The 18,383-nt window shown below is 62.0% G+C and overlaps 1 protein-coding gene across 3 annotated transcripts in view; it reads left to right on the top strand.

The window, feature by feature from the left end:
* Positions 1–18,383, top strand: part of SBNO2 (strawberry notch homolog 2) — a 74,330-nt gene that overhangs the window by 44,973 nt on the left and 10,974 nt on the right. For 2 of the 3 annotated variants that reach the window (XM_032178941.2, XM_032178940.2), the window contains 10 exons: positions 9,597–9,758; positions 13,026–13,106; positions 13,409–13,514; positions 14,003–14,154; positions 14,253–14,386; positions 14,474–14,564; positions 14,750–14,893; positions 17,026–17,143; positions 17,423–17,528; positions 17,880–18,033. In XM_032178941.2, the coding sequence (XP_032034832.1) occupies positions 9,597–9,758; positions 13,026–13,106; positions 13,409–13,514; positions 14,003–14,154; positions 14,253–14,386; positions 14,474–14,564; positions 14,750–14,893; positions 17,026–17,143; positions 17,423–17,528; positions 17,880–18,033 (1,248 nt within the window). Of the gene's footprint in view, positions 1–5,516; positions 5,692–9,596; positions 9,759–13,025; positions 13,107–13,408; positions 13,515–14,002; positions 14,155–14,252; positions 14,387–14,473; positions 14,565–14,749; positions 14,894–17,025; positions 17,144–17,422; positions 17,529–17,879; positions 18,034–18,383 lie in introns of those variants that run through there. The other variant, XM_032178942.2, reaches the window with a different exon arrangement.

Genomic DNA, 18,383 nt, shown 5'->3' on the forward strand with positions numbered 1-18,383 from the left:
CATACCCAGGAGTAGGTGTGGGTTGGCAGCAGCTGTGAATCGGTTAGCAGCGTCCACATGCAGGTCCGTGTCTGTGTGTTCCAGGCATGACTGGGTCTGGCTGGGGGGTGTTGGGTTCCTGCTTGTGGATAAGGGGCCCTCGGTGCTGCAGCCCACCCTCCGCGCCCAGAGCCTCCCGTGGGTCCCCTGCTCCAGGCCCAGCCCAGCCTCGCGGCCCCACCCCCAGGCTCTCCGGCGCCTGTTCCTGCATGGGGTGAGCGTCCCCCAGGGCAGTCCCCGGCGCCTCTTCTGGGCTCTTCCCCACCACACCCCAGCCCGAGCCTCTCCCCAGCCTGTGCCCCTGCACAGGACATTCCCCAGGTACTGCTCGCCTCACTGCCCCTCACCCATCCCTTGCCGCCTGTTCCTGGGGTAGGGGTACTCCTTCACCCCTCCCGACATCACCCAGATCCCTTGCGTCTCTGCTGGGCTCCTGGGGCTGTCGGCGCCCACAACCCATCCCTGTTCCCCAGGTGCTGCCCCCTTGCCCACCACCTGTCCTGTGAGGACATCTCCACCTGCCGGGCATCCATCCCAGGTCCCCACGGGGCTGCAGGGACCATCGGGAACACAGCTGTCCGGTAACAACTCTCTGCCTGGCAGCCCGGGGGCTTCTGGGAAGCTCAGGATGAGCTCATGGCTCAGAAAAGCGCTTTGCAAACTCTGGCTGCTTTCAGGCAGGGAGGCAGGCGGCATTGACTGTTCTGCAGATGCATTTTAGCAGGGGTCGGAGGCCTCGGCCCACCCGGCACCACGGAGCCCCCACAGTTACTGGCATTGGGCAAAAAAGAGGGAGAGAGATGAGGGAGCGAGGGAGGGAGAGGGAGAGAGATGAGGGAGCGAGGGAGGGAGAGGGAGAGAGGGATTTCTTACAGGAAGCCTTTGGTTCACACCCAGCCAAGGCCAAGAAGAGCCACCTCTGTCCCCTGGTCTGTGCTGAGGCCACAGCCCCCAGGAGGAGGAGCCTCCGCCCAGGGCCTGGGCAGGTGCAGGAGGGGCCAGCAGAGCCACCCACAGACAGCCTTAGAGAGGGAGACTCAGCAGGAAGCCGTGCGCCAGGGTTCAGCCTTGCCCAGCTGCAGCGTCAGAAGGCACTGAGGCGGCGGCCTCAGGGCCCATACCAGGCACCTGGCTGCAACCCTGACACCAGGGAGCCCAGTTTCCTGGGGAGCCGTGCCAGCCTCCCAGGGCTGCCGTGAGGAAGCAGCACACACAGCTTCAAAGGCCAGGACTCTGTCCCCTCCCAGCCCTGGAGCCCGGAAGTCCAAAGTCAAGGTGTGGACAGGGCCGCGCTCCTTCCAGCCCCTCCAGCATCGAGGGAATCCGGGCATCCCCTGGCTGTGGCCGCACAGTTGGGATCTCTGCCTCTGTGTCCTATGGCCTCCTCCCCAGGACTGTGTCTCCTTCGTATGAGGACACCAGGCACTGATCACCCCCTCGGCCAGTGCGGCCTTTTTTTTCTTAACCACTCACATCTGCGAGGACCGGATTTCCAAATAAGGCCACACACACAGCTTCCAGGCGCCAGGACGTGATCACACCATTTTGGGGACACAGTTCAGCTCTGCACAGGGCACTCTAGTGACCAGGCCTGCTGAGGGGCCCTTCTCCCAGCCACCAAAGACTGGCAGTGTCCAGGAAGTGCCACCTGTGCCCCACGACCACCTGGAAGCCTCTTCTCTCTGTCTGCCCCCCAGCCCCCTCCAGGAGGAGCCCCTCCCATCCCCGTTGCCTGTTTCCCTCACTGTAATGCAGGGCAGGGTTCCTCTGAGGGCTGGGGCAGCGGGCACTCAGCCAGGCTTACACAGAGCCCTTGGTCAGCGTTGCCACAGGACTGGTCAGGGAGGGGTGCACCCTGGACAGAGGCAGAGGGAGAGACTGGGCCATGGGAGCCCAGGACTGGGCGCAGGGTCCCGGAGGTGGGTGGGGGTAGTGCCCAGCAGGTCCCTAGGCGGTGCACCCCTATCCTCAGCCTGACCTGCTCCAGGGACCCCGGCCTGCGCTGTCACATTGGGGCCTGGGGAGCAAGTCGGAGTCTGTGCTTGTTCTTTCTGTGTTTCGTTGCTTTTCAGGTCTTTTAAAAACGGAGACAAAATTCACATGCCATAAAATCCACTTTATTTATTTGAGGCAGTGTTTTGCTCTGTTGCCCAGGCTGGAGTGCAGTGGTGTGATCATAACTTACTGTAGTCTCCACCTCCCGAGCTCAAGTGATTCTCCCGCCATGGCCTCCTGAGCAGCTGGGACCACAGGTGCCGGCCACCATGCCCAGCTGGGACCACAGGTGCCCGCCACCATGCCCAGCTGGGACCACAGGTGCCCACCACCATGCCCAGCTGGTTTTTGTATTTTTTGTGGAGATGGGATCTCACTGTGTTGCCCAGGCTGGTCTTGAACTCCTGGGTTCAAGCCGTTCGCCCACCTCAGCTTCCCAAAGCGCTGGGATGGCAGGTGTAAGCCACCATGCTCGGCCAAATCCACCTTTTTTTTTTTTTTTTGAGACAGTCTTGCTCTGTTGCCCAGGCAGGAGTGCAGTGGCACGATTTCAGCTCACTGTAACCTCTACCTCCTGGGTTCAAGCAATTTTCCTGCCTCAGCCTCCCGAGTAGCTGGGATTACAGGTACCCGCCACCACGCCCGGCTAATTTTTGTATTTTTAGCAGAGACAGGATTTCACCATGCTGGCCAGGCTGGTCTCGAACTCCTGACCTCATGATCTGCCCACCTTGGCCTCCCAAAGTGCTGGGATTACAGGCGTAAGCCACTGCCCCAAATCCACACTTTAAAAGAGTATATTCACAGAGTTGTGCAACCACCACCTCTGTCTAGTTCCAGAACATTCCATCACCCCACAGGAAGCCCCGTTCCCATCAGCTGTCACTCCCCGGTCCATCCCCACCCCCTGGTAACCTGAATGCTTTTCCTGTCTGTGGATTCCTGTTCAGGACAGGACATTTCATAGAAATGGCCTCACACACTGCGTGGCCTTCTGTGTTTGGCGTCTCTCACTGAGTGTGATGTCCTCAAGGTGCGTCCGTGCTGTGGCCTGGGTCAGAGCCTTTCTCCTTTTCATGGCTGGGTCGTGTTCCAGTGCGTGGATGGCCTCACTGTGCTGGCCCCGTTCCTCTGTGGGTGACCGCGCTGCAGGAACCAGGCTGTCATGAGCTGTGGGTCCAGGCGCCTATGAGCTGTGGGTCCACCCGTGAGCTGAGGGTCCACCTGTGAGCTGTGGGTCCATCTGTGAGTTGTGGGTCCTGTGACCTTTGGGTCCACCTGTGAGCTGTGGGTCCAAGCACCTATGGGCTGTGGGTCCACCTGTGAGCTGTGGGTCCACCTGTGAGCTCTGGGTCCACCCGTGAGCTGTGGGTCCAAGCACCTATGAACTGTGGGTCCACCCGTGAGCTGTGGTTCCTGTGGTTGTGGGTCCACCCGTGAGCTGTGGGTCCTGTGGCTGTGGGTCCACCTGTGAGCTGTGGGTCCTGTGGCTGTGGGTCCACCTGTGAGCTGTGGGTCCACTTGTGAGCTGTGGGTCCAGGCGCCTGAGCTGTGGGTCCTGTGGGCTGTGGGTCCACCCATGAGCTGTGGGTCCTGTGGGCTGTGGGTCCACCCGTGAGCTGTGGGTCCACCCGTGAGCTGTGGGTCCTGTGATCTGTGAGTCCACCCGTGAGCTGTGGGTGCTGTGGGCTGTGGGTCCACTTGTGAGCTGTGGGTTCAGGCTTTTCGTGAGCTGTCGGTCCTCCTGATGGCACCTGGGAGTGCAGTTGCTGGGTTAACTGTTACTCCCCATTCACCTCTTTGAGGAGCTGCAGAACGATTCCCAGGCGGCTGCCCCACGTCCTCAGCAGCACTTGTGGTTGTGGGTTTTTTGCGTGGAGCTGGTGTGGAGCGGCCTCTGGGAGTGGCTGTGATTGGCTGCTGGGTTGAGCAGTGGCTGTGATTGGCTGCTGGGTTGAGCGGTGGCTGTGATTGGCTGCTGGGTTGAGCGGTGGCTGTGATTGGCTGCTGGGTTGAGCGGTGGCTGTGATTGGCTGCTGGGTTGAGCGGCTGCGTGCGTCTCCTCCCCATTGGTTGTTTTCCATTGGTGGGCGGGGTGCCTGGCAGGCGGGCCCCTCGCCCCAGCCGCAGGGACCCGTGTTGTCGCTCAGCTTCCAGGAGGTGATGGGTCGTGGCAAGGGGTGTGGGCGACGGGCTGCACCAGCCTCCGCTGCTGCTGGTGCCTGGTCGCGGGGCCCCAGTGGGGCTGGCACAGGGCCTCAGGGTCTAGAACAGAGAGTCGAGGGGGCGGAGTGCACAGGGTTTGAGGGCCCCCTGGTCCCACTCTCCCCTCAGAGCCCTGGCGGGGGTCCTACAAGCCCAGAACTGTCCCGACCCCTCCGGCCCAGCCACGGGCTCCCCTGGCCTCTCGAGGCGGTTTCCTTCTTTCCCAGGGCCCCTGGCCACGGGGCCGGGCCTTTCCTCCCCTCACAGAGGAGGAGCCGTGGCCACCTGCGCGGTCTCGGCCTCGGTCTCCTGGGAAATGCAGCCTCTGCCGCGTCAGTCGCTGAGTACAGGCAGATGGGGCCCGTCTTCTCCCCAGCCCGGCCGTCCTCCCATCCCCTCTGGCCCTGGGGCCTCCCCAGCTCCTCCAAAGACACCGAGAATGGCCGCCTGCGGCTCAGTGTGAGGCCCCATCAGGTGTCTGCCCCGCGGTGTCTGGGCCCCTGTGATGCGCCAGGGTCCTCACAGTGCGGGCAAGAGTGTGGCGGCCGTCGGGTTCGCGGCCCGGGGTTGCCCCAGCAAGTGTATCATTGACACTTGGTTTTCTACCAAAGCAAGAACGTTCTTTTCCCAGGACGTTACCGCTTGTTCCTGCGCTGCTGTGCCAAGGGGGCTGAGGCCGGGCCTGGCCAGAGCCTAGAGAGGAGGGGCCCAGGCTCAGCTCTCCCTCCGCCAGCCCCAGGTCAGGGGAGGCCACAGGGCCTGCTGAACCCCCTGGGCACGGACAGCAGGGAAAGAGCAGAGAGGGGACTTTGCTTCGGCGACAGGGGCTTCTCGGGGACCTCAGCCTGCAGAGGTGGGGTGGGGAGAGCCCTAGGGGGGCGCATCAGGGCCTGAGGTGCGCTCGACGTGGGTGGGGTGCTGGGTGAAGGGAGGCCGTCCTGGCCTCAGTTTCCCTGCCTGTGGTTTGGGGGCACCAGGAACAGCAGCTGGTCCCCGTGGAACGGAACCCAGCTCCCTGCAGTCTGGGGAGACTGAGGCCCATGCCCACCTGGGCACTCTGCTCGTCCCCCGGGTGCCCCAAAGGGGGCCGGTCCCGCGGCGGGGGCACGGGTGGGGGTGCGTGTTGACAGCGCCTGTGGCAGATCCGCCCCGTACAGTAATTCTCCTCGCGCTGCCAGTAATTGCCCTGACTTACGGGGCCGGCATCATTTCCTGAAAGTCAGCCCCGGCCTTAGAGGAAGTAGGCGCCAGCGGCGGTGACTAAACCAACATGCAAATGCAGCCGGGCGGAGAGCCACCCCCGTCCGCCCCGGCCGACCCAATGCTGGGGCTGCTGCCGCGGTCATGAGGGAGCCGCTCCCCGGCAGCGCTTCCAGGGGGACCCCTGGCCCCCCGAGCTCCGGGACCATGTCCCAGCTGCAGTTCTGGCTGCAGTTCGAAGCTCTGAACAAGGTAACACTACCTTCCCGGGGCGGGCGAGGCCCTCGGGGGCAGGGGTCTGGGAGGTGGGACCCCCATTCAGGACGGCCCGGCCACCTGCCGGAGCAGCCGGCATCTCATCCTAGAGTCCGAGGCCGCCAGGCTCTAAAAAATCCCCGCCCCGCCCCGTCCGTCTCTTCTGGCAGTGAGAGGGAATCTGCCGGCAGGTTCCGAGGCAGAGATTTAAGACTTCGGGCTGGGAGCGGCGCCCTGTGCGTAGGCTGGGGGACCCGAGCGGAGTGGGGGGGTCGGGCTCAGCCCCGCCCGGACGGGGGCCCTCAGTGACAGTGGCAGTGGCTGTTGGGAGGGCTGCGTCCCCCTCCTTCTGCCCCTGGGGTAGGGCCCAGAGCTGTGGCTTTCCTCTGGAGAAGCCTCAGGTGGAGGGGCTCTGGGTGTCTTATGGGGCTCTCGTAGGGAGTGGGGGCTGGGTGGGCCTGGTCAGGGCTGGCTCTGGTGGCGCAAGCGAGCAAATCCCTGTGGCTCTGTGGCTCCCCATGGGTCCTGGAGCACAGGGTGGCAGCAGCACATCAGGTCTGGAGTCAGGTCTGGAGTTGGCTGTCCAAGGCAGGAGGAGCTGTGTCTGCTGCTTTTGAAGGGGGCAGAGCCAGGTCCTGCCAGCTCCCCGCCTCAGCCCAGAGCTCCTGAAATGCTACAGAGACAAGAACCAGAGCAGGCAGCCCCGGCCCTCCCTGGGGCCCCAGAACTGGGGGCTGGTGGGGAGGGGTGCAAGTGTCACCCCTGAGGGGCCTTGGTGCTTGTCCTCACTGCAGACTACAGAGGGGCCCAGTTCCCTGGGGAGGCACTAGGTCCGCTAAGCTGAGGCTGGAGGGTGGGTGGGGCATGTGGTGAAGGATGCAGGAGCCTGGGCCGGCCTGGAGGGGCTGTGGAGGGACACACAGGCACGGGTGGGACTTAGGCTGTCTCTGAGGTCAGCCGGTGGCTGCTAGGAGTCAAATCCAGATGTGGGCAGAGGACGGAGCCAATGTGGGGGGAGCTGGCCTGGCTCCGTTCAGCTTCCCACATGTGAACAGGGCCAGCCCTGGGAACCCTGTCTCCCTCTGTCCCTAATCGCTGAGGGCACCTGCTAGAGGTGAAGGCTTCGAGGGCTTATGCACCTGGTGGGGTGTCCTGTGCTGGGAAGGACCGGACGGGGAGCAGGGCAGGGCCTCGAGGCTCCGTCATTATTAGACTTTCACTTTTATTTATTTATTTTTATGACAGGGACGTGCTCTGTCACCCAGGCTGGTATGCAGTGGCACGATCTCGGCTCCCTGCAACCTCCGCCAACTGGGTTCAAACAATTCTCCCACCTCAGCCTCCTGAGTAGCTGGGACTACAGGCACATGCTGCCATGCCCAGCTAAGTTTTAAACTTTCTGTAGACATGGAGTCTTGCTGTGTTGCCCAGGCTGCTCTTGAACTCCTGGGCTCCAGCGATCCTTTCACCTTGGCTCTAAAACACTAGGATTACAGGTGTGAGCCACTATGCCCTGCTTCACTTTAACTTTTTTTTTGAGATAGGGTCTCGCTCTGTCTCCCAGGCTGGCGTGCAGTGGCGCAATTATAGCTCACTGCAGCCTCGACCACCTGGGCTCAAGCGATCCTCCTGCCTCAGCCTCCTGAGTAGCAGACGTGAGCCCCCCCGCCCGACTTGACTTTAACTTTTCAAACTGTTTTAGGATGACAGAAAAGCTGCAGGGACAGTGCAGAGAGTCCCCGCGCCCCCACTCCTGGGCTCCCTGCTGTTCTGTGTCCCGTCTGTGGCTGTCACAGCTGATGAACCAACATCCATACGCCACTGTGAACTCCTGAGGCCCACGCTTTGCTTGGATTGCCTCAGTTTCCTCCATGTCCTTCCCTGCCCAGGACCCTACGTGGTGTTCAGGCATCTCCTCAGGCCCCTCTGGGCTGTGATGGTTTCTCAGAGGCCTGTATTTCAGGCGCACTGGGCGGTCCTGGGGCTGGTCGGGTGCTGTGGATGCCCTGGAGTAGTCGGGCTGGTGTTTCCTCAGCCTGGGGCAGGAGTTTTGGGGGGAGGACCTTGGGTGGGAGGACCCTGTGGTCCTGTCTTCTTGGGCCGAGGGCACCTGGTGAGGGCGTGGCGGGGGTGTCTCTGCCTGAGGTCCCTTCCCTCTGTCCACGCTGAGCTCCGGGGAAGGACTCACCGTGTGACCCACGCATTTGGGTTTGGGGAGCCCTCCTCCGCTCTGCCTGCGCTCCCTGCACCACCAAGGCCTGGGCGGTTCTGGGCCCGGTAGCAACTCACCCCCACTTGGGCCTTGACCAACTCAGGAGCCCCTGACCTTGCCCGGGAAATGCTTCCACGGAGGGTCCGGGCCACAGGTCAGCGTGACCAGGCCCTCTGCAACCTGGGTGGGCAGTGTCCGGAGGGCCCTTGTGGGCCTCAGTGGGGTGAATGCTCCCCAACCCTGCCGATCGGGGCCTCCAGAGGCTCTGGGAGGTGGGCTGCTCCTACCCTCCTGGGGTGGGGGGCTGCACCCTACCTGGCTCTGGGCCTCAGGCGGGCAGCATGGACACCTCTGTCCCGGGGGTGTCTGTTTGGGGGTAGGTTCCTGAAGGTCCCTAGTGATCAGTGCCCAGGTGCTTGGGTCTGACAGGGTGGGCAGTGGGCAAAGCTGAGCCAGGTGAGGGGGACGGAACCCATAGCTTTCAGGGAGAGACAGTGCCCCCTCGACCTGCCTGGTTTTTTTCTGTTTGTTTTTCTTGAGACGGAGTCTCCCTGTGTCGCCCAGGCTGGAGTGCAATGGCACGATCTCAGCCCACTGCAACCTCTGCCTCCTGAGTTCAAGCAATTCTCCCACCTCAGCCCCCCCGAGTAGCTGGGACTACAGGCATGCACCACCACACCCAGCTAATTTTTGTATTTTTAGTAGAAATGGGGTTTCGCCCTATTGTCCAGGCGAATCTTGAACTCCTGGACTCAAGCAATCTTCCACCTTGGCCTCCAAGTGCTGGGATTACATGCGTGAGACATCACATGTGGCCGGGCACGGTGGCTCACGCCTGTAATCCCAGCACTTTGGGAGGCCAAGGTGGACGGATCACCTGAGACCAGGAGTTCGAGACCAGCCTGGCCAACACGGTGAAACCCTGTCTTTACTAAAAATACAAAAATTAGCTGGGCTTGGTGGCACGCGCCTGTAATCCGAGCTACTAGGGAGGCTGAGGAGGCAGGAGAATCGCTTGAACCTGGGAGGCGGAGGTTGCAGTGAGACGAGATCACGCCATTGCACTCCAGCCCGGGCAACAGTGCAAGAATCCGTCTCAAAAAAAAAAAAAAAGAAATGATATACATGCATCTCCTCCACTGGGCAGTGCGTGTGTGTGTGTGTGTGTGTGTGTGTGTGTGTGTGAGATCCCCATGGCGAGCCCCACCTCTGGGCGTGGCACCAGGCTCACCCCAGCCCCGAGCTGCTCAGAGTTCCTGCAGCATCGCTGCCCTTCAGGTGCTGCAGAAGTCGGACGCCGTCCTGCGTGGCCCTGAGGGCTGGTGTTTCTCACCCACTGCTTGTTTATTTTTTTCTTTTTTGAGACGGAGTCTCACTCTCTCGCTCTGTCACATGGTGGCCCATGCCTGTAATCCCAACACTTTTGGATGCCGAAGCAGGCGGATCACTTGAGGTCAGGAGTTCAAAACCAGGCTGGCCAACGTGGTGAAACCCCGTCGCTAGTAAAATTACAAAAAAATTAGCCGGGCATGGTGGCGCACACCTGTAACCCAGCTACTTGGGAGGATGAGGCAGGAGAATTGCTTGAACCCGGGAGGGCCGTGGTGTCTCCCACCCCCACGTGCTCCAGTGCGTGGAGGGCCGTGGTGTCTCCCGTCTCCCCGTCACCGGGCCTGGCCTTGTCTTCCAGGACTCCTCCTATTTTGAGGACTTCTCCAACATCTCCATCTTCTCCTCGTCCGTGGACTCCCTGTCGGACATCGTGGACACGCCTGACTTCCTGCCGGCCGACAGCCTCAACCAGGTGTCCACCATCTGGGATGATAACCCTGCCCCCTCCACCCACGATAAGGTCAGTGCGCCCGGTGCCCCCAGCCAGCCCCGACCCACCAGCGTGGCCTCCCCAGCCCAGGACCCACAGGGTCCAGCGAGGTCTCAGTCTCCCCCACTCTGCGTGCCGATGGCTGTGCCTGTCACTCTCGACGCCGTCCGTGGCCATGGATGAGGTGGTTAGGTGAGGGTCTTCTTGTGTCCTGAATAGGAGAAGGTGATGTCCAGGACATCTGTGGCTACCACATCTGGGTGGTGCTCCTGGCATGGAGTTGGGGGGGCGCCAGGACGCTGCCCAGCGCCCTGCAGTGCCCAGATCCTACCCCATGTCCACCGCACCCGGGGAGTCCCTGGTCTAGAGAAGCACAGGGAGGTGACGGGACAGAGAAGTGTGGTCAGGGAGGGCCCCCTGGAGAGGCAGCGCCCAGCGGGCCCAGGCAACGTGGCTGTCCAGGCAGAGGAACAGCACCTGTGGTGGCATCCAGCCCCATGGTGCCCTGGGTCAGAAGTGGCTGTGTCCCCGCTAGGGGGGAGCTGAGAGGGCGAGGTTGGCGGAATCCTGTCAGCAGTGGCCGTGTCCCCGCTAGCGGGGAGCTGAGGGGGTGAGGTTGGTGGAATCGTGTCCCAGGGTGGGGAGTTGGACATTGTCCTTGGGGGCTGAGGGGCTGGGGTTTGCCTCCAGGAAGTCCTGAAAGACCTGGGTGGGCCAGGCCTAGAGCAGGGGTTGTAGGGCAGCAGGGCCCCCAGGTTCTTTGGGCCTAGCCTCTAGCCGTGCCCCAGTGCCACGCAGTGGAGGTGTCTGGTGAGGGAGGCATGGCCGGGAGCCAGGCCTGGGGAGTCCCTTCCCCCATCTGGGCCTGTCCAGGAGAGAAGCTTCTAAACTTTGGGAGTGGACGTTGGACATGTGTCTGGGGCTGAGCGCCTTCCAGTGAGGGCCCATGCCAGCCTCCCCACGCTCCTGGCACACTGGTGGGCTCACACCCATAGGCCGCTCTCCCGGGCCCTCAGGAAGGATGCAACCCGGGCAGCAGAACTCACAGGCTTGGGGGCCCAGGCAGGAAGCATCAGAGAACCCCACAGCCACGGTGAGCAGCTCAGGAAGCGTCAGAGAGCCCCACAGCTACAGTGGGCAGCTGAGGCTTGGTCCCTCTGGCACAAGGGCCCAGCGGAGTATTTCACCCAGCCCGGGGCCCGTGCCCTCCCAGCTAGCTCACGGGTCCTCAGCAGGGCGTGAGGAAAGAAGCCAGGGCCTGACCGGCCTGCTGTGGACGGCACGAGGGCATCTGAAACCCAATGCCCCGCCAGACCCACCGGGAACGGTGACTCAGCCTTCCAGGAACCCACGTGGCGTCTGTTTTTTTGTGTTTTGTTAATTTAAAAAAAAAAAAGGAGAGGGCAACTGAGTATAGGTTTTTAACCTTCCTGTGCCACGCTTCCACTTTCTTTGAAAACCTTTGGGAGTGTTCCTAGTGTTAGAAAACTCAGAAGCTGTGGAAGTCAGTTCATTAGCAACACTAGCCCTGTGGCTCCCACACACTGCTGAGAACCTGGCCGGGGCTCAGGCAGGCTTGGGTGGAAACCTCAGCCGTCTCAGGACATTGGGGTTCAAGTGGCGGACCGGGTCTAGAAGAGATGCTCTTATTTATTTATTTATTTATTTATTTATTTATTTATTGAGACAGGATCTCACTCTGTCGCCCAGGCTGGAGTGTGGTGGCGCAATCTCAGCCCATTTCAGCCTCGACCTTCTGGGCTAAAGCGATCCTCCTGCCTCAGCCTCCCGAGTAGCTGGGACCACAGGCACACAACACCACGCCTGGCTAATTTTTGTATTTTTCGTAGAGACAGGGTTTTATCATGTTGCCCAGGCTGGTCTGGAACCCTGGCCTCAAAAGATCTCGTCCATTCTGCCTCTGCCTCCCACAGTGCTGGGATTTACAGGCCTGAGCCAGGCACCCAGCCGGGATTCTCCCCTTTCCAATTCTTCACGCTCACTTTTTTTTTTTTTTTTTTAGAAAACGAGTCTCGCTCTGTCGCCCAGGCTGGAGCGCAGTGGCGCAATCTCGGCTCACTGCAAGCTCTGCCTCCCGGGTTCACGCCATTCTCCTGCCTCAGCCTCCCGAGTAGCTGGGACTACAGGCGCCGGCCACTATGCCCGGCTAATTTTTTGTATTTTTAGTAGAAACGGGGTTTCACCGTGGTCTCGATCTCCTCACCTTGTGATCCGCCCACCTCAGCCTCCCAAAGTGCTGGGATTACAGGCGTGAGCCACCACACCCGGCCGATTTTTGCTTTTTAAGAATGGGTATATTCCAGAATCACACAGACCCTAGTTTGGACCCTGCCATCCCCCAGCCATCCATCCCGAGGTCCATCCTGTCTCAGTGTTGGTGTCTGGACAGTGGGCATGACGGGCCACACCACCTCCCTGACCCCCTCCTTCACAGGCTTTACATGCCCAGTCAATTCGGAGACCCCCGGGTGGGCCACAGACTCATCTAGAGGCCCGGCACACCTGGCTGCCCAGGCCTGGGGTCAGCTCCCCGAGGACAGTGCCACTGCCCACCCTGGTGAATCTGCATGAGGCTCCGGGCAGTCCTTTTCCCCAGGGTGGGGCCGCAATGGGACGTGTCCACTGGTCACTACAGTGGCAGGCGTCTTTGCCCCATCCTTCACAGAGGAGCTGCTGCCCTCGAGGGGCCTCGGGGACTGCACCCATGGGGGTCCCTGGAGAGTGCAGGGCTGCCCTGGGCTACCCACCCTGTGTGCTGGGAGCCATCGGGTGAGAGACAAGGCCCAGGCCCACCCGCCCCCACTGCCTCTGTCTCCTCTTCCCCCTCGACAGGGAGCTCCCAACCCCTTGTCTCCCAGGCCCCTGAGGGCCTTCTGCACCGCATGGGGCTGGCACAGTGGTTCACTCCCGTCAGACCGCTGTCCACAGCCTTCCCGGCAGTTCCCACGGGACCAGGCTGTGCTGTCTGTCAGAACTAGCTGGGCACCTTCCTCCCCGGCACTCCAGGCAGGCACGTCGGGCATCAGTGAGAAGGCAGCCAGGTGCTGGCCAGGAGGAGCGAGCCTTAGGCCCCAGGGAGGTGCCCACTGGGGAGGCTTGGGAGGCACCAGGGTCACCCTGAGAACAGCAGGAGAGCAAGACCCAGGGCCCTGGGGAGCGAGGAAGGGGAGCGAGGACAGGGCAGTGGGGAGCCTCCCTCTGGTGGCCAGGCTGCGAGGGCCCACCAGCTGTGACCTGTCCCGTCCGGCCCGGGCCGACATCCTGCTCCCCTTCCAGCTCTTCCAGCTCAGCAGGCCGTTTGCAGGCTTCGAGGACTTTCTGCCCTCCCACAGCACCCCACTTCTCGTCAGCTACCAGGTGAGCTGGGCCCAGCTGAAAGCTCCCTCCCCTCCCCTCTCATGGGACATACGGAGAGGGCTCAGCACACGCGTCTCCATTGTGGGGAGCGCTTGGCCGGCCTAGAAGCTGGGAGTCCCCATTTTACAGCTGAGGAGACGGAGGCCCTGGGGGAGCACCTTGCTGCAGGGGCAGACAGAGCCGTCTCCCATCCCTGGGTCACTCAGCTGCCCATGGTCAGCCTGGCCCCTGCCCCTGGGGGAGCCCAGTGCCCACGGCCGCTCAGGCCTGCAGTCTCCGCTGAGCTCCCGCCACGCACGCAGGAGCAGAGTGTGCAGAGCCAGCCAGAGGAGGAGGACGAGGCTGAGGAGGAGGAGGCGGAGGAGCTAGGGCACACAGAGACCTATGCTGACTACGTGCCGTCCAAGTGTGAGTGGCCCGGCTGCACCCAGCCCTGGGACAGGTTCAAACCCTTTTGTGGGACCGAGACCCTGCAGGTGACCACCGCCCACACAGCCCACAGGGGAATGTGAAACTTCAGGGAGGGCCGGACAGCCCTGGGGACAGGTTCTACAATCCAGGCTTATACAGAACTGGGGTTCGCAGAGGGGAGAAGTGAAAAGGAACCTCAGAGGCACTGGGAGGATTTTTATGCATTTGCCCCTCCTGCAAGCCACTGGCCACGCCCCCAACCAACCCAGCAGGCCGTGGCCATGCCCCTGAGCCAGCCAGCCCTGACCACCCCTCCACCCAGGCATTCCTGGCCACGCCCATGACCCGCCCAGCAGGTCCTGGCCACACCCCCAAGCTGCCCCACCAGCTCTGGCCACGCCCCAGACCCGCCCAGTGGGCCATAACCGGCCCTGGTCACCCCTTGGCCATACCCTTTACCTTGCCCTCCGTCCCTGCCCCTCCAGCCAAGATCGGGAAGCAGCACCCAGACCGCGTGGTGGAGACCAGCACACTGTCCAGCGTCCCGCCCCCAGACATCACCTACACCCTGGCCCTGCCCTCGGACAGTGGGGCCCTGTCTGCCCTGCAGCTAGAGGCCATCACCTACGCCTGCCAGGTGACTGCATGTCCCCAGCCCAGCCCGTGTCCGCGAGGCCCCTGGGGAGGGGCCGGGGCCGGCACCCCCAGGCCCTGACGCCTGCCCTCCGGCCACAGCAACACGAGGTCCTGCTCCCCAGCGGGCAGCGCGCGGGCTTTCTCATCGGCGACGGGGCCGGCGTGGGCAAAGGCCGGACGGTGGCCGGAGTCATCCTGGAGAACCACCTGCGTGGCCGGAAGAAAGCATTGTGGTGAGGCCCTGCCTGGGGCGGGGGGCGGGGGGTGGAAGCGGGGGGCGAGGGGGAAGGGTGGGCGCCCCTGACACCCCCACCCCGCAGGTTCAGCGTCTCCAACGACCTCAAGTACGACGCGGAGCGCGACCTGCGGGACATCGAAGCCACGGGCATCGCGGTGCACGCGCTCAGCAAGGTAGGGGCTGTGCTCGGCAAAGTAGGGAGCAAGCTGGGGACCGTGCCCTGCAAAGTGGGGGCTGCTCAGCTGGGTGGGCCGGCAGCCAGGGCAGGCTCTGCCCAGCACCCCTACAGATAGGGAGACCCAGGTCCAGAGCCTGCTGAGCCAGGGCCCCATCCCACACCTGTTCTGTGCGTCCCCAGATCAAGTACGGCGACACGACTACCTCAGAGGGCGTCCTCTTCGCCACCTACTCCGCCCTGATTGGGGAGAGCCAGGCCGGCGGCCAGCACCGCACTCGCCTCCGGCAGATCCTGGACTGGTGCGGGGAGGCCTTCGAGGGCGTCGTATCCTGCTGGGGGCAGTTGGGAGGGGAGGGCCGGATAGGGAGTCGGAGGGGAAGGGAGGATGGAGGAGTGGGAGAGGAGGGGTGGGAGTCGGGGGAGAGGAGGGCAGGATGGGGGTAGGAGGGGAGGGATGGGGCTGGGGAAGGGCTGGAGGCCACTGGAGCTCACTATCCTGGATGTGGCCACCCAGCCCCCAGCGTTGCTCAGGGTTTAGGACTCCGGATAAAAGACTTTTCTGGTCCTGGGAGGCTGGTCCTGTGGGTACCACACAAGTGACCATCATCATTCACCACAGGGCTCTGGCTTGGTTTCTTGGTTCTAATAAGTGGGATGAGTGACCATAGATGTGGTCATGATGTTTGCCATGATGCCTTGGGCAGAGGGTGGCCACTGAGCTGCTCCCCAAGGCAGGGAGGTGCCAACCCCAGCTGATAGTGTGGTGGGCACAGTTCACTCGCCAGCATCCCAGGGCTCCCGTCGGCAGGCTGCGGTTCAGAGGGGCTCCCCCACAGGAGACCCAGGACAGTTAGCAGCAAAGGCACAGCAGGGCACCCCTTGGCCAGGCTCAGCCCTGGTGCTTGGCCCTGCAGGGTGCACCTTGGGTGTTGGGGTGTTAGGAGCACAGGCTCAGATAAGGGAGGGACGTTGGCCTGCAGCATCCACTTCATGCCCAGGACATGCCATGGCTTTGCTGTTCAGTTAACGCTGAGACACAGAACATTCAGACTGGCCCGAAACAGAACGGGAGACTGCTGGTGTCTTTGGCACCCGGCTGAACAATCTATGCAACAATTTACGGAATAGCGATTAACCCTGAGATCATACCTCGCTGAGCTGCTGCGTGGCGGCAGGGCCGGCCATTTAATTTGTATTCTCCCAGTTTTCCTTCCTTAGACTGCCTTCCTGGAACTTGCTTTTTTTTGTCTTAAAATATTAAGAACGTGGCCGGGTGTAGTGGCTCACGCTTGTAATCCCAGCACTTTGGGAGGCTGAGGCAGGCGAATCACGAGGTCAGTAGTTTGAGACCACCTGGACAACATGGTGAAACCATGTCTCTACTAAAAATACAAAAGTTAGCTGGGCGTGGTGGCAGGCACCTGTAATCCCAGCTCCCCGGGAGGCTGAGGCAGGAGAATTGCTTGAACCCAGGAGGCAGGGGTGGCAGTGAGCCGAGATTGCTCCACTGCACTCCAGCCTGGGCGACACAGTGAGACTGTGTCTCATCTAAAAAAAAAAAAAAAATTAAGAGTTCCAGACCATCTTGGCCAATATGGTGAAACCCCGTCTCTACTGAAAATACAAAAATTACCCGGGCGTGGTGGCGCACACTTGTAATCCCAGCTACTTGGGAGGCTGAGGCAGGAGAATCGCTTGAACCAGGGAGTCGGAGGTTGCAGTGAGCTGAGATCACGCCACGGCGTTCCAGCCTAGTGACAGAGGGAGACTTCGTCTGAAAAAAAAAAAAAAAAAGAATTAGGGCCAGGCACAGTGGCTCACAGCTGTAATCCCAGCACTTCAACACTTTGGGAGGCTGAGGCAGGCAGATCACTTGAGGTCAGGAGTTTGAGACCGTCTGGCCAACCAAACAGCCAACCTTGTCTCTACCAAAACTACAAAAATTAGCCGGCTGTGGTAGTGGCACACACTTACAGTCCCAGCTACTTGGGAGGCTGAAGCAGGAGCATCACTTGAACCCGAGAGGCAGAGGTTGCAGTGAGCTGACATTGTGTCACTGCACTCCAGCCTGGCTGACAGAGCAAGACCCTGTCTCAAAAAAACAAAAAAGAAAACAGGTTCCAGGTACCCTCCTCCGATGGCAACGTCCTGCCATATCATGGTTTAGGGAGCCCACCCTTCCTCGCTGGAGGCCCCATCCTCAGTGTGTGTTGTTTAGAGTCTGGGAGGAGCCATCCCAGGCCACATCGATCTAGTGGTCGTGTGGGGGCCATCCGCCCGCCCGCCCGACCCCCGTGGTAGCTGGCTGCCACTCCAACCTGGGCTTCCCTCGTGGAGTTCTCAGCCGCATGGGTGTTTGCCCCCCACCAGGAAGGTGGGGTCTCAGGCGGTCAGGACCTGAGCTCCTGGGGTCACCCCCGTCCTTCAGAACACTCCTTAACCCACACGTGCCCCAGATCGTGTTCGATGAGTGTCACAAAGCCAAGAACGCTGGCTCCACCAAGATGGGCAAGGCTGTGCTAGACCTGCAGAACAAGCTGCCCCTGGCCCGCGTGGTCTACGCCAGTGCCACAGGTGGGGCAGCGCAGCTCCCACGTGACCCATCCACCAGTCTTTCTGCTCGGCTGTCCCCGCGAAGGGGTATCCCACACGCGTGCTGAGCCTCCATCTGCACCTTGCTCCTCCTCGGACACTGGGGCACCTCTGCACCTGCCCCAAGGCCACGCTGGCTCTCCTCAGGCCCATGGTTCCAACCCCACGGGGCCCCTCATCGGGCGGTCCCAACTTAGTCGGCCCCTGACCCAGCCCCTGGGCCCTCCTAGGTTGGGGAGCTGACGGCAGCTTCCCCCACAGGTGCCTCTGAGCCTCGGAACATGATCTACATGAACCGCCTGGGTATCTGGGGCGAGGGCACACCCTTCCGGAACTTTGAGGAGTTCCTGCACGCCATCGAGAAGAGGTGAGTGCCTTTCCCGCCCACGTGGAGGGGCGGCGGGGGGTGGGGAGGAGGCCTCAGGCCTGTCAGCCCAAGGCCTGGCACTGCCACGTGTGCTTCCCCGGCACGCAGAGGTGCTGAATGTGGGTCGCTCATTTCACTGCCTAGGGCTGCCCTGCACTCCCAGGGAAGCCAGCCCCTCAGCAGCCCTTCCTGCCCCGTCCCCGCCAGGCTCAGCTTCCAAGTGTCTCAGTGGCCGCCAGGGCTCTGCCCCTGCTGACCCTGCCCTCTCTGCAGCTGGCTCTGCCTCGCGCTCCCAAGCGGCTCCACCCCACGGGCTCTGGCCGTGCTCACGGGGGCTGTGTCCATCCGCAGGGGCGTTGGCGCCATGGAGATCGTGGCCATGGACATGAAGGTCAGCGGCATGTACATCGCGCGCCAGCTCAGCTTCTCCGGCGTCACCTTCCGCATCGAGGAGATCCCGCTGGCCCCAGCCTTCGAGCGCGTCTACAACCGCGCGGCCCTGCTGGTGAGCCTGGGTGCCCGACCCGGGGACCCCTGTGCGTTTCCCGGGTGAAATCGCGCCCCCGTGGCCTGGAAGATGCCACAGGCTTCGTCAGGTGACGGCCCACCCTGTCCTGTCGTGGGGTTTTGTTTTTGTTTTTTTTGAGACAGTCTCGCGCTGTCAGCTAGGCTGGAGTGCAGTGGTGCGATCTCAGCTCACTGCAACCTCTGCCCTCTGGGTTAAAGCTATTCTCCCCCCTAAGCCTCTTGAGTAGCTGGAACTACAGGTGCCCGCCTCCACACCCGGCTAATTTTGTGTATTTTTTGGTAGAGAACAGTGTTTCACCATGTTGGCCAGGCTAGTCTCAAACTCCT

Source organism: Hylobates moloch, unplaced genomic scaffold (assembly GCF_009828535.3).
Source record: "Hylobates moloch isolate HMO894 unplaced genomic scaffold, HMol_V3 SCAFFOLD_15, whole genome shotgun sequence".
NCBI classification, from domain to species: domain Eukaryota; kingdom Metazoa; phylum Chordata; class Mammalia; order Primates; family Hylobatidae; genus Hylobates; species Hylobates moloch.